The sequence below is a fragment of the Myodes glareolus genome, chromosome 14 (genome assembly GCF_982192425.1).
Source record: "Myodes glareolus chromosome 14, mMyoGla1.1, whole genome shotgun sequence".
Taxonomy (NCBI): Eukaryota; Metazoa; Chordata; class Mammalia; order Rodentia; family Cricetidae; genus Myodes; species Myodes glareolus.
The window spans coordinates 1,623,027-1,638,796 of record NC_142039.1 but is presented as its reverse complement, the minus strand read 5'-3'; the positions used below and the strand labels follow the sequence as shown (position 1 = coordinate 1,638,796).

At 38.4% G+C, this 15,770-nt stretch overlaps 1 protein-coding gene across 1 annotated transcript in view; it reads left to right on the top strand.

Annotated features, from left to right (window-relative positions):
• Positions 1-12,580, top strand: part of Rab18 (RAB18, member RAS oncogene family) — a 40,523-nt gene extending 27,943 nt beyond the window's left edge. Inside the window, exons 4-7 of the mRNA XM_085699662.2 lie at positions 1,486-1,558; positions 3,088-3,206; positions 5,631-5,697; positions 10,855-12,580. Coding sequence (XP_085555788.2) covers positions 1,486-1,558; positions 3,088-3,206; positions 5,631-5,697; positions 10,855-11,030 — 435 coding nt within the window. The 3' untranslated portion in view covers positions 11,031-12,580. The remainder of the gene's footprint in view (positions 1-1,485; positions 1,559-3,087; positions 3,207-5,630; positions 5,698-10,854) is intronic.
• The last annotated feature ends 3,190 nt before the right edge of the window (positions 12,581-15,770 follow it).

Here is a 15,770-nt window from a genome sequence, read left to right as displayed (position 1 = left end):
TTCTGTAGGGGTGTATTAAAACCAGTTGCATTCTACTGTGGTGACAGAATTAGACACATAATTGTTCTATCACTTAAAAATTGTATCAGGGCTTCCAGTTGACTTCTTTTACAAATTTCAGTCTTGATCACTCAATGATAGCTGTGTCATGATTATTAAAATAGTTACCTGTATCATTACCAATTATAAATCTGCTTTTGGTAGTATGTCTGCTTGATGAAGCTTTAGTTTATAAAATTGTTTTTAAAAACTTAAACATGTATGCAAATTGAGGATTGTGAGAAGGAGGTTTTGTAAGAAACTTTGAAGCCTGAGGAATTTGAAGAGAGAAATGGGGTTTTCACTACAATTTTGTAATCAGAAAGTTTAAACATGTATTTATCTGAAATGAAGCAGAGCTAGGGGTAGTGTTCTTGCTGCTGTGAATCTGGGAGCAACGATGGGATATTTCAAAGCTTTTTATGTTGGAAGTGGTTCTCCTCTTAAGTGTCTCTTGTGAGACGACAAATTTTCTCAGATACTCTCTGTTGTCTTACAGCTTTCTCTTCTTTGGCCAGACCGAAAAAAAAAAAATTCCAACTTGTGCTTGTCCTATGGCAAAAGTTGCTTTTGCACAGTGATTCTAGCAGGAAGATGGGGTTTGATGTATATCTTTACGTTCATTCAGGTTACCTTACCTCTATCTTTACTATCTGGGGCAGATAGTAAATATTTAATCCAACCTTAACCTGGGCCATGTAGTGATATGTATATGAATGGGCCTGGAAATATTAAGACTTTATTTAGTAAACTTTCATTATAGTAAGAATAGGTTATAGTAGGCTGAAGCAGCAGTTTGCCAGATGCAGCTCTGTAAGATCCTAAATACGTTGAAACACAATGCAGAGATGCCGGAGCAACTAGGAAGGAGGCCTGGAAGAAGATGAAATTTGTTTCTTTCCCTTCCTTCCTCCTCCTCCTCCTTTCTCTCTCCTTCCCTGCTTTCTTCTTTCTCTCACTATAATACATTTTGTTTTATATATTTTATACCTTTTTTAAAAAGTATATCTTTAAAATCTCTTCTCTGAAATATGATACTCCTGTATCTCTCACATCATAATAACCTGGGAAGATTGGGTTTTACTGTCCCCAACCTAGATTGCCTAGATGGATTCAGTCAGAATCTTCAGGGATTAGACATAAATATTCCCAGGTAATTTGATTGTGTAGCTGAAGTTAAGAATCATGACTTTCAAAGAAATGTGTTTCATGTGTGATAAAATTCTTAAGGCTGTAATGGCAGAGAACCTTCACTTGTGTTTCTGTAGAGATGACCTAGTGTTAATTGATTTTATTTGGGTAACACTTACTAGTAAGTGTACATCATATTAATTTCTGAGTGCTTTTAGTAAGTTTTTTTTTTACTTTCTTAAATATATTCAATAACATTGAAGATATGCTATTTAGAGTTTGCTTTACGTAGTAATAATTTATTGTCATTTCCAGGATACAGCTGGTCAAGAGAGGTTCAGAACATTAACTCCCAGCTACTACAGAGGTGCACAGGGAGTTATATTAGGTAAGTGTTTTACTTTAATATATTATATAAAATATTGTCCATTGTAATTTCTAATCTAGGAAGATCAGTATTTTAATTTCTTTAGGACTACTTTTTTATGTGTATGTGTTCATGTGTATGCGCTTGTAAATTATAGAGAATTTATTTGATATTACTAAACATTAAAGTTAGCTTTTTTCAATTATTTGTGTGGAAATTTACAAAAGAGAAGATCATTATCTTTGGTTTTAAAAAATATGTTGATGAGGACATAAATTGAAAATTAACCCACATCTGTTCTAGAGTATTACTGAAACTAGTCTTCATTTATCAGTAAATTAACACTTTCTTCAGACTGTAAACAGAGTATTTGTTATTAAGTAGAATTTTTTAAATCAAAAATAGCTCTAAACACCATTAAGAATTCATAATAAATCAAAATTTAAAATCAGAATATTTGGTTTTTAGATAATCTGCTGAGAAGTTCATAGTCATTCTCTATTTGGGTATGTTATTTTTTAAGAGTAGCAAACAGTTTGAAATCAAACTCTTAATGATACAAGATGACACAAAACAAAAATAACAACAGAGGAAGCTACACAGGATCACTTTCACTCAATTTCTGTCCTAGTTAGGGTTCCTGTTACTGTACTCAAACACCATGACCAAAAGCAAGTTGGCGAGGAAAGGTTTCTTTGGTTTACTCCTCCACATCATAGCTCATCATCGAAGGAAGTCAGGGCAGGAGCTCAAACAGGGCAGGAACCTGGAGGCAGGAGTTGATGTTGAGGCCGTGGAGAGGAGCTGCTTACTAGCTTGCTCCTCGTGACTTGCCAGCCTACTCTCCTATAGAACTCAGGACCATCGGCCCAGGTTTGGCACTACCCACAGTGGATAGGGTCATTCCCCGCCCCCCACAAATCACTAAGTAAGAAAGTGACCTACAGCTGAACCTTTTATTTTATTTTATTTTGTTTTTTTGAGGCAGGTTTTACTGTAGCTTTGGCACTTGTCTTGAAACTAGCTCTTGTAGACCAGGCTGGTGTTCAACTCACAGAGAACTGCCTGCCTCTGCCTGCCAAGTGCTGGGATTAAAGGCATGTGCCAGCATCGCTCAGCTACAATTGAATCTTATGAAGTCATTTTCTTAATTGAGATTCCTTCCTTTCAGATAATTGTAAATTGTATTAAGTTGATATAATACTAGCCAACACAAGAACTACACTTACATTTTTTTAAAGTTGCAAATTCTGATCCTTGTTAAAAAAAAAAGAGGTTCATAGATGTTTAAAGTCATGTAATATTTTGATATCTTGTTAAGATTTAGATTAAAATGCTTTGCTTAGATAGACCTCAGCATTATCAAGCTGTAGCTTTGTTGTAACTGATGTGTTAGTGATTTAATTTGTTATAAGTGTTCACTAGTAAGCAGTGAAGAATTAACAAAAACCAGACTTGCTTGTACACTGTTAGCTTTTAGTGAGTATCAGAAATAATCATTGCTCATATTTTGTGTGATTTTTAAATTAGTGGCTTTGCTTTTATTTCAGTTTATGATGTCACAAGAAGAGACACCTTTGTTAAACTGGATAATTGGTTAAATGAATTGGAAACATACTGTACAAGAAATGACATAGTAAACATGCTAGTTGGAAATAAAATTGATAAGGTAAAAAGCAGACACTTGACATTTGGGTAGCTCTTTTTGGGGAGGGGTGAGGAGGAGAAATGAGATTGAAATACAGCACTTACTGCATGCTAAACACATATTCTACCATGGAGCTTCATCCCAACTCATTTTAATTTTGTCGTGCTAACTTGTCCAGGCTGGTCCCAGAATTAAAATCTTCTTGGCCTTTGTCTTTGTTAGGGTTTCTATTGTTGCGAAAAGACACCATGTCCACAGCAACTGTTACAAAGGAAAACATTTAATGGGACTGTCTTACAGTTGAGAGGTTTAGTCTATTATTATGGTGGGAAGCATGGCAGCATGCACGCAGACATCATGCTGGAGAGGCAGCTAAGAGTTCTACATCTTGATCCACAAGCAACAGAAAGTGAACTGTCTTACCACACTGGGTGTAACTTGAGCATATGAGCCCTACGAGACCACCCTCACAGTGACACACTTCCCTCAACCAGGGCACACTTACTTCAACAAGGCCATAAACTAATAGTGCCATTCACTATGGGCCAAGTATTCAAACAAGTGAGTCTATGGGGGCTATACCTATTTAAACCACTACATTTTACTCCCTGACCACCATAGGCTTGTAGCCATTACGTAATACAAAATGCATTTAGTTCAATTTCAAAAGTTCCCATAGTCTGTCACAATCTCAACAATCTTTAAAAGTTCAGAGTCTCTTCTGAGATTCATGTAATCTCTTTAACTATAATCCCCTACAAAATCAAAATAAGAAAAACAGATCACATACTTCCAACCCAGGATATACATTACCATTCCAAACAGGAGGGTAATGAGGAAATACTGGACCAAAGCAAGACTGAAAACCAGCTGGGCAAACTCTAAACTGCATCTCCACGTCTGATGTCAGAATGTCAGGACATCCAGCTCCTATCAGTGTGTTGACTGCATCTTGGGCTGCTTCCACTGTGTTAGCAGTTCTCCTCAGCCAGTGTCCCATGACTCTGAACCGTCAACATCTTGGGAACTCCAAGGCAATCCAAACTTCACCTTCACAGCTCCATGTAGGACATCCTTGCCATGTGCCTGGCCTCAGCAACTTTCTTTAGTTACTGAAGGTTCCATAGCCTCTTCTGTCCATGACTCTAAAGCCAGGACCTCTAGACTGAAGCTACCCGGTTCTGCTGTTTGCGGGGGCTGGAACATGGCACGCTCATTCATTTACATCTTGGTCAACTTTCTGGGTTTGATGGTTTCCTTCACTGCCTAAGCTTGACTGTCCTGGAACTTGCTCTGTAGACTAGACTGGCTTTTGTCTCCTAAGTGCTAGGATAAAAGGCATGTACTACCATGCCTTGACCCAAGTTGTTCTTTAATTCCTTTTCACAGTTTGTCGTCTTAGCTAGATGAGGTCTTGCCCTGAGGTCTCCAGTCCCTTTATTCCATTTAACATCAGGCTTTCATTTAATCTGTTCATCTCCTTGAACACTTCTTGGTACTCCTTAAGTTGTACATTTTGTAATTTTCCTTTCTCAGCTTGCTTCTTTTCACTATAGCTCTTCATAGAGTGAACACCAATGACCACATGACAGAGTCTATACTAACCCGTGTTGAGATTTCCTCTGCCAATGGAATTAATCCAAAACTTTACCCTCAGGCAGACTTTTCGGACAAGGGCAAAAACCAGCCAGATTCTTCACCTAAATATCATAAGACTAGTTTCTAAGCCATATACTAACATTCTTTTCCTCTGAAACCTCTTGAGCCAGACCCCCACAGTTCAGATCACCCTCAACATCACTGTCTTCCATGTTCCTACTAGGAAGGCTCATTTAAACCTCACTTAAAAGTGTTCAACTGCTCTTCTAATCTATAATTCTAAAGTCCACATTCTCTCAAACAAAACATGCTCTGGCCTATCACGACAATACTCCAGTCCCTGGTACCAACTTCTTAGTTAGTGTTTTTGTTGCTGTGAAGACACCATGACAGTGGCAACTGCTACAAGGAAAACATTTAGTTGGGGCTGGCTTACAATTTAGAGGTTCAGTCCATTATCATCATAGGAGGAAGTGTGGCAGCATGCAGACAAACATGGTGCTGGAGAGGTAGCTGAGAGTTCTACGTCTTGTTCTGTAAGCAACAGGAAATGAACTGTCTACCACACTGGGCATAACTTGAGCATATGAGATTTCCAGGACCACCCCCACAGTGACACACTTCCTTTAGCCAGGCCACACTTCCTTCAACAAGGCCATATCTACTCCAACAAGGCTACACCTTTTAATGCTACTCTTTATGGGTCAAGCATTCAAACACATGAGTCCATGGGTGCCATCTCTATTCAAACCACCACAGTCTTCTAAGTAGTTGGGAATACAGTCACACCCCACCACCCACACAGATGACTGGCATCTTTTAAAATTTGTTGCTTTTATCTTTTAGGAAAATCGTGAAGTTGATAGAAATGAAGGCCTGAAATTTGCACGCAAACATTCTATGTTGTTCATAGGTGAGTATATAAGTGGATCTTTTCAGTCTTAAGGAAAAATTTTGAAATGGTAGTTTTGTTGATTTCCTGAAAGAACCATAAAATATATGCAGTTCATTGTTGTCTAATGATACAAAATCTAACTGTAGGATTAGATTCCTTTCCTTTTGGTTGAAATCATAGAATATAATTGAATTGTTCCCACTGGTATACAGGGCATTAGCACCATCTAGGAGCTTGGTACTAATAGAAATGCATCGTCCCAGGCTGTAACCCAGTTTTTGAATTGGAATCTGAATTTTAGTGGTATCCTTGTATAGTTTTAAGCATATTAATGTTTGAGGCACAAGGTTGGCAAGCTAAAGCATGAATCATTCCCCTGTATATTAAGTGCAGGCATGCTTATTAATTTGTTTACTGCCTTTGACTGCTTTTGTAATACTTGAATGTCTGTAGTTCCTATCAAGCTATATTGCTCACAAAGCCAAAAATACTTAATCTTTGGCTGCCTGCAGAAGTTTCTCAACCCTTTCACTAGAAGAGTGGCCTGACTATACCTTAATTACCTCTGAACTTTTTCTCTCTGCTGTCATGGGACTAAAAGTTTCTTAACAGTCTCAAGCTCAGGCCGGAGAGTTAACTCAGCAGTTAAGAGTGCTTATTACTCTTAAAACAGACCCACATTTGATTTCCAGCACCTATATAGGTGACTGACAGATCCAGGGAGATCCTTTGGCTTCTGAAGGCACACAAGTTTACATGTGTGAACACAGGCACACACACAGTCATGTTTAAAAAAAAAATTATCCACACTGATTCTGATGTGTCAGCAACTTTAGGAATTAGTGATCTAGTTATCCTGTGTTATTCAAATACTAGGAACTTGAAGGTGAACTTAAACATTTACATAGCCTGAAGCAGTATGGTGTAAGTGGCTGGTGAGTTGCTGTTCTGAAGGGAATTGGATGCCACCTTTATTGTTGAATTGCTGCATGTCCCACATCTTCATGTATCAGTTTTCCCCACTTTTCCGAGGAGCATATAGAATTGAACTAAAGAATGCTTTAGCTTGCATTCTAGTGTGGAAAAGCAGGTTTAACAAGGAAGCAATGCTGTGAAGGAAAGAAAGGAAGAGAGAATACTGGCATGGTGACATAGTTGATCAGAAATATCAGTGTACTCATCTCGATGCTGAGGAAGTAGCAAGTATTTCTTTTTTTAAATTGATATTTATTGAGCTCTACATTTTTCTCTGCTCCCCCCCCACCTCAACCCTCCTCCAAGGTCCCCATGCTCCCAATTTACTCAGGAGATCTTGTCTTTTTCTACTTTCTACTTCCCATGTAGATTAGATCTATGTGCGTCTCTCTTAGTGTCCTCATTGTTTAAGTTCTCTGGGATTGTGGTTTGTAGGCTGGCTTTCTTTGCTTTGTGTTTAAAAACCACCTATGCATGAGTACAGGTGATAATTGTCTTTCTGTGTGAGTTACCACACTCAAAATGATGATTTTTTTTCTAGTTCCACCCATTTTCCTGCAAAATTCAAGATGTTGTTATTTTTTTCTGCTGTGTAGTACTCCATTGTATAAATGTACCACATTTTTCTTATCCATTCTTCAGCTGAGGGGCATTTAGGTTGTTTCCAGGTTCTGACTATGACAAACAATGCTGCTATGAACACAGTTGAGCACATGTCCTAGTGGTATGATTGAGCATCCTTTGGGTATATACCCAAAAGTGGTATTACAGGGTCTTGAGGAAAGTTGTTTCCTAATTTTCTGAGAAATCGCCACACTGATATCCAAAGGGGTTGTATCAGCTTGCATTCCCACCAGCAATGCAGAAGTGTTCCCTTTTTCCCACAACCTCTCCAGCATAAGTTGTCATTAGTGTTTTTGATCTTGGCCATTCTTACAGGTGTTAGATGGAATCTCAGAGTTGTTTTGATTTGCATTTCTCTGATGACTAAAGATGTTGAACATTTCCTTAAGTGTCTTTCAGCCATTTTAGATTCCTCTGTTGAGAGTTCTCTGTTTAGGTCTGTACTCCATTTTTTTTTATTGGATTATGTGTTCTTTTGGTGTCCAATTTCTTGAGTTCTTTGTATATTTTGGAGGTCAGACCTCTGTCTGATGTGGGGTGAGTGTAGATCTTTTCCCATTCTGTAGGCTGTCGTTTTGTCCTGTTGACCATGTCCTTTGCTTTACAGAAGCTTTTCAGTTTCAGGAGTAATGGCGAATCAATCCCACACCAGTTAGGTTTTAAAGTGGTATTTATTTTGGGGGGTAAAACTTACATACACACAAACCGTCAGGAAAGGAGCCTAGTCGCTGGAGCAGGAGCCGGAACCAAGCACCGGAACCAAGAGGCCGAGCCGAGACTTGCCGCTCTTTTTTAAAGAGAAATATACCATGCCTCATTGGGCTGGTATTTCAGCGGCTCTTGGCTGAAGGAGCGGAAGGTACTCCCACAGCACAGGAGGTCCCGTTTATTGTTTTTTCTCAGTGTTTGTGCTGCGGGGGTTCTATTTAGGAAGTGGTCTCCTGTGCCAGTGCGTTTAAGCGTACTTCCCACTTTCTCTTCTATAAGGTTCGATGTGGCTGGCTTTATGTTGAAGTCTTTGATCCATTTGGACTTGAGTTTTGTTCATGGTGATAGATAATGGGTCTATTTTCATTCTTCTACATGTTGATATTCAGTTATGCCAGCACCATTTGTTAAATATGCTTTCTTTTTCCCTTTTGATGTTTTTTGCTTCTTTATCAAAAATCAGGTGTTCGAAGATGTGTGGATTGATATCCAGGTCTTCTATTCAGTTCCATTGGTCCTCCTGTCTGTTCTTATGCCAATACCAGACTGTTTTCAGTACTGTAGCTCTGTAGTAGAGTTTGAAGTCAGGGATTGTGATGCCTCCAGAAGTTCTATTATTGTACAGGATTGCTTTGGGTATCCTGGGTTTTTTGCTTTTCCATATGAAGATGAGTACTGTTCTTTCAAAGTCTTTGAAGAATTTTGCTGGGATTTTGATGGGCATTGCGTTTAATCTGTTTAACAATATTCCTAGAGGTAAGGGCAGCATAGTGTGCTTAAGAACAGGAAGGAAGCTTGTGGGTGGAGCTTAGCATGCATTTAGGATAAATAAGCTGGTAGAATATGGGATTAGACTTTAGAGTATGGTAACAAGATAAAATGCATTCTTTGTGCCATGGAATAGTTGCTACACTTCTAGAATTCCTTACATGTAGAGTATGGTCTATGAAGCGAAAGCAGGAAGTTGATGTGGCGCAGAGAAATAAAGCTGGTGGTATACTTAGTTCTGTGGGTCTTGGGAAGTTGATAGCTGCAGGAGATACTCTGAATGTTAAAACTGACAGTATATGTGGAAAAATTGTATGAGGAGGCCAAGGAAAGAGAACAGTTAAAGACAGGTACAGATTTTTAGCTTGACCAAGTGGGTTATATGTCTGTTACTTGGTGTGGAGGATTGAAGTAAAGCAGATTTGGTGTGGGGAAGTAGGAATCAAGGATTTTACTTAAGACACAGGATGGCACAGTGTTCAGATATCCAGTAGACGTGCCAGTTGTTTAGGTGGCGTTTAAATGCTGTTATTGGTAAAATTGTTCTAAGAATGTGGATCCAAAAGGACTGGGGATTGACCTCTAGTATACTCTAATGAAGGGCCAGCAACAAGACCATGATTGACGTGCCATTGAGACAGGAGGATTGCTAGGCATGTTGACTGTTCTGGGAGTCACAGGAGTGAGAGGAGGGAAGTGATACCAAATGCCAAGGATGTCAGGTGAGGTTAGTGTGCTCAACCTGACCAGAGGAGCCATGTTGATGGCTGTGAAAGGAATGCCATTAATGGTGTAATGGGAACAAAAGCCATAGTAGACTGTGCTGCTGTCACATGCAGCACACCTTTTCATAGTTTCAGTTACCATGATCAGTCTTGTTCTGCAAACATGAAGAGCGAGATTTTATTGTGCTCCATTTTAATAATTGCTTAATTTTATTAATAGTTATTGTTTATTATTTATTACTGTGCCCAATTTAAAATTTAAAGTTTACTAAAGACTTGTACATGTAGGCTCATAGAGGTACCCTGGTACATGTGCCGCTTGGATGGAATTGGCAGCTACTAGTTGAGGAAAGCTTGTGTGGTTAGTTAGTGAAAGCAGCATATGCAGACAACACTCTGGGATGATTTCCCTGGAGAATAAAGACACTGAGTGGCTTCATGAAAGATATATAGACTCTAGAACAAGTCTGTCTTGTTAATAAGATGGAAAATATTAGCAGACATTTAGATTGAATGATAACATTAGAAAAAAAGTGTGTGTGAACCTTCAGTAAATGAGAAGTAGGGTCTCTGGAGCTGGAGAAGGGGTAGTTTAGGCAGTGACATGGGCAGCTCACCTTTTCAGAGAGTAACAGGCCAGACAGAAAGCTTATAAAACTTTTTATTGGGATGACCAGACAATCCTTGCCAAATTGTTTCTGTTGCCCCACTTTCAAACATCCTTTTCATGCCAGATCAGTAGCTGGAGGTTTAGCTGAATGGTAGAGCATACATGCCTATCATGCACAAAGCAGTAGATCCAATCCTCATTATTAAAAAACTGAAACAGACTCTAGAGCATCATCTGAGATAAAATAGTGAAGAAGGAGTGTAAGGAATCCTCAGATAGTGAGAAAGACAGAGAAGCGCTCAGCTTAGAGGGCCCTGTGAGCACACATAAACTGCCCCAGTATGCTTGACTATTGGCATTTCATCTAGCTATGTGTCACTACATAGCTGCACATTCAGAAAAATCAAGCCAACCATTTTGGTTGAGCATGGGTTTCCTTCTTTTAAAATAGTAATGCCATCTGCTTTGGGGGCTTATTTGAAGAATTAACTGAAAACTTAAGAAAAAACTTAGACTGCTGTTTGATTAGTGGCTTACAAGGTGCAGTTGCTTACAGATCTCAGGGCTAAGCTGATACATTAGTGGGTAGAGTCTAAGTAGCTCTGTGTGTAGAGTGGAAGAAATTATCAATTCTAAACCTGTGACAAATGCTGATTTGATTGTTTATATCTTGTAGACTTCTATTTATGCCATATTAATTCTCCAGAAACACATGAGAATATGTCCAACAAAAATTATACTGTAATCCTTTTCCTTGAATTTTAGAGGCAAGTGCAAAAACCTGTGATGGTGTTCAGTGTGCCTTTGAGGAGCTTGTTGAAAAGATCATTCAGACACCTGGACTGTGGGAAAGTGAGAACCAGAACAAAGGAGTCAAGCTGTCACACAGGGAAGAGAGCCATGGAGGAGGAGCCTGTGGTGGTTACTGTTCTGTGCTATGAACTCTGGGGATCCGTTCTCTTGCGTATGATCAGATAGTGACATCTTTCTGTATATAAACTGTTAACTGCTATTAGGGACCTTGCAGTTTGCACATAATTGTTTTTATCATGGCAATGAGTATTTACAAGAAACCCCCTCATCGGCTTTCCCAGATGAAATGTTATGGTAAGCATGCACAGTTTGCAGTCTATAGGATTTTTTTTTAATGTAACGTAAAATAGGTGTACCTTCATGAGTACATTTGATTTTATGATTTACATTTATCATGTCGTTTTTTTAAAAAAAAATATCATCTAGGATGTGTTGCTGTAAGTCTGCTTTTGTTCTCCTTTTTGCTTAAATGCTCTGATCAATTACTGGATTACTTGGTATGCAAAACTAGAACCGTGGGAAGGTAAGCAGGTATCATCAAACCTATCCAGTTTCCCTTGAGGAATAATGAAGCATGATTTACAGCTTTTCTAGGATGTTTGAGAGTCTTAATACTAAGTAAAATTCTCAGTTCAGAATGGAGCCCAGGTCAATTCATAATTAAATCTCTTTTTGTTCTGATGGAGCTTCCAAAATAGTATTGATAAGTTAAAGCCATTTGGTATTTTAATTTACTACAGTAGTTAGCTCAGTTACCTGGAACTTTAATCCATTGCACACATTGGGTTCCTGATCCTTGGAGTCATGTTTTAGTTACATGGCGTTTGGCAGGACGGCAGCAAGGCTTTCCCTCGTTTGGGATTCAGAAGGACATCAACTTTATACTGTAACTTCTTTAATACTTCCTTCCACTTCTAAAACCCAACATCTTTTCCCACACCTGCTGGCAGTGTTTATCCAGATGCCTTAACTGTAGTTTGTGTAATGACTATCTGTATCTTATGGCTTCCATAAATGGCTAATTAATATTCAAAAACCTATTTCTGTGTTTTGAAGGTGGGAGAGAAAATACTAAGTAATAATTTAAGAAAGGCCTCTTGCTTCCAGATTCTGAATGTTGGGGAAATGCTATTGCAATGAGATTGTTGATAATTTACTGTAACAAGTAGCCAATAGTTTATTAAAAACCAACCTGTACAGAATAAACCTTTTCCACAGTATTCAGTTTTCTAAATCCTTGTTATAGTACAATGTTTGTTTTTTCACTCATACACTATTTAATTTACGTTGACCTATGCTATTTATGCTCCATAAGTAACGATGTACTTAGGCTGGTCACTGTATTATTTCTCATTAAGATTCTGATATTCATTTTTGCAGTTTATTCTCTATGTACAATGATAAATGATAAACATTTTTGTGTACCTTTGCAATATGTGTGTTAGTGGGTTTACTTCAGATTGGCTTTTTTCTGAACAGGGTGTTTCCATATGTGGAAACCACCTTACATTCTACGTCATTTATACTTGGCAGTCTACATGTGGTTAGAGCTTTTATACATTCTGTATATTTTTATTAAATATGAGACTTTTGCTTCTATAATGTTAGAGAAAAGTAGCTCACAATACATTTATAATTTGGTCATGTTATTAAATTTTTGATTTATGTACATTTTGAATATGTCTTGACAAGACTTCTGCTTATTCTTACTCCTTGAGTTGTGTCATCTTTATTACCATTGGTTTGTCATTTTGATTTGATCAGAACTTGAGTATGAGTCACTTGAGTGTATCTTTTAACAGTTGATTATGGTGTGTGGAGAGGTGGTTCATTGGACAGAGTACTTGCTGTACAAGCTTGAGGACTGGAGTTTGTTTTTCCAGAACTCACCTAAAATGCCAGGTGAGTACTAACAACTGTAGCTCCAGCTTTCAGAAGGTGGAGACAGAGCCTCCAGAATCCAGCCGGTGAGCTAGAGTCCTTACATTGGCAAGCTTCAGGTTCAATTGAGAGAGACTTTGCTTCAATGGTTAAAGTGGAGAGCAACTCAGGAAGCCTCAGCGTCAACCTCAGCCCTGTATATACATACGGACACACATGTGCACTCCAATACATTCAAATAAATTACTTTTGATAGGTTTGTTTTATAACTTTATATTGTTTGCTGTCTAGATGAATTAGTACAGGAACTACATTTCCCCTTATGATCATCAGCAAGAGGACATGTGAATATAGTACTCAAATTCTTTAATGTGGCTTTCATTTAACTGTATGGTTGAAAGATTAGTGTTTCATAGTGAAGGTTTTTGTGTTGTTTTTCATGGTTTTTCTGTAGCATTGGAGCCTGTCCTGGAACTTGCTCTGTAGACCAGGCTGTCCTTGAACTTACACAGAGATCCACCTGCCTCTGCCTCCCAAGTGCTGGAATCAAAGGTGTGTTCCACCATCGCCCAGCAATAGGAAAGATTTTGTAAGTGACCACTTTAACACCTAAAATCAGTCACCTATATAATAGTTTTGTTGGTTTGTTTTTATAATTATTGGAAGTAATCTCAAGCTCTTTGCAGATGCTATTAGAACATGGTCTTTTAAGTTTTAGGAGAACCAACATGGACTTAAAGAATTGAATTCTTTTAGTTAGTGAGTAGTAGTGAGCATTTGCTGAAGCTTTCTTGGTGTTTGGTGTCTTACGTACTGAACTATCTTTTAAGGCCTTAGAGTAACTTCATGGTATTTATATTTCTATTGTGCCCATTTTATCCTTTATTTAAAAAAAGTTTGTTGTGTAGTTTGGTTTTTTAGATCATCTCACTATGTGTCCCAGAGAGACCTCATACCCTTAATCCCCTTGCTCTAGAGGTGTGGATTGTGTGTGTCAGTCATATCTGGCTGTGTCTATTTTAATGAGGAAGGTGATCAAACAGGTATTTGAAACAACTTCTTTAAGGTCCCTGATACTCAGTGATGCAGCTGGACTCCTGTCCAGGAGTTTTTACTACTGCACCTGAACTCTTGGTCTCCTCATTGGTGAATTACTAGCAGCTTAACACAGTGGAGCTGGTGTGCCCATATTTCTTCACATTCCATGTGGCTATATATCATAGAAATATTTCAGTTCTGTTATCTGTAGAATAAATCCCATAGATAGAACCCTATCCCTGGAGTCATTGGTCTAAAGATCCAGGCAACAAAGAATGCAAAATAAAGGTTCAAGACTTAGGAAAGGTACAAAAACTTATGGCACCAGCACTCTTTATTGGACATAAAAAAGAAATTCAGTCTGGAAGTGGTCTTTTGCTTAAAATCAAAACTGGGATGGGTGGGTGGGGATATTTCAAGAATGAGTTGCTGTGCATAGATTAATTCTAGTTAAATGCAACAAAGTTAAATTTGATTGTGGACTGCACATTCAAGAGTCATAGTTATCTCCTTGGTGTGAGACTGAAGTATTCCTTTGCACCAGTGGTTGACTGTCTGGTGCTAGCTCAGACTCATTCAGATCCACAATATATTTGAAGTATGGTTTGGGTGCTTGTTTTTTTTTTTTTTCTGAGTATTTACTTGGGGTCTTAAGAAAAAAATAGGTATTATGGTTTAGAAGTCTTTTTAGTATTCAGGTATCAGGCTTCTACTGTTATTTCTTGACTCTACTTTCCTAGCGATAGTTAAGTTTTTGGTTTGTTTTTTGTCCACATAGTTCTACAGTCCTGCTGTTCCATTGCTGGGATAAGGCCCCATGACCAAGGCAGCTCATAGCAAAAGATAACATTTAATTGTGCACAATTTTAGAGGGTTAGTTTACGATTATCATGGCAGAAGCAGTCAAGCATGGCACTGGAGAAGTAGCGGAGAGCTTTACATACTGATCCGCAGGCATAGAAAGTGACAGTTGACCTGGTATAGGCTTTTGAAACCTCAAAGTTCACCCTGAGTGACACATCTCCTCTAACAAGACCACTCCTAATCATTCCCAAGGATAGTTCCACCAGCTAGGGACTAAGCCATTCAAGTATATGAGCCTGTGAAGGCTATTCTCATTCAAACCACCATTTTTCTTTCTTATTTAGCCTGATAAATGATAACATCTTTATATGAATTTCTTTGATTACGAGGGAGGTTGAATACTGTCTAATTGGGTATTTCTGTTATGTTAAGCTCTTGTTCATGTATTTTGTGGTTACTAATCAGCATACTTCTTTCTCTCCCCAGCATATACCACCATCACCTACCTTTTCTCTGACTAACTAACTCACCTTGCAAATAATTATGCCTGTGTTTGGAAGGCATCCCTGTACCGTTGGCCATCTGGATTGGCCCTATTACTCTTCAACTTTGTCTTCTTCTCCAGTAGTAAATAACATAGGATGGATCTGAATTCCATGACTGCCAAGATACAGGAGATATGTAAGCTAGGTTGGCCTGAAACTCAGAAGTGTATGTATGTCTGCCTCCACCTCCTTAGTGCTAGGATTAAAGGTATGTACCTCTCCCTACTGAGTACTGCATAAAATTTTATACCCAAAATGGATTTTAATACATGTTTAAAGATGAATTCAAATTGGAATGTGTACTTTTATACTAATGATGAGGAAACTTACAATTTATTTTTGTGTATGCTATATGCATGTGTTCATATGTGCATGCATGTGTGTCTAGAGGCCAGAGATTGAAAGCAGGTGTCTTTCTCAATCTCTTTCCATGTTATTTTTTTCGAGGCAGCATCTCTCATTGAATCTGATGGTCATTAATTCACCGGATTCCACATTAAATTGTAAAGTGTCCAGTCTATTCAGTATCGCTGCCTGGGGGGCCAGCCTCCAGCAACACAGGGCTTAAAGGGAACACAGTATTGGAGCACACTAGACTTT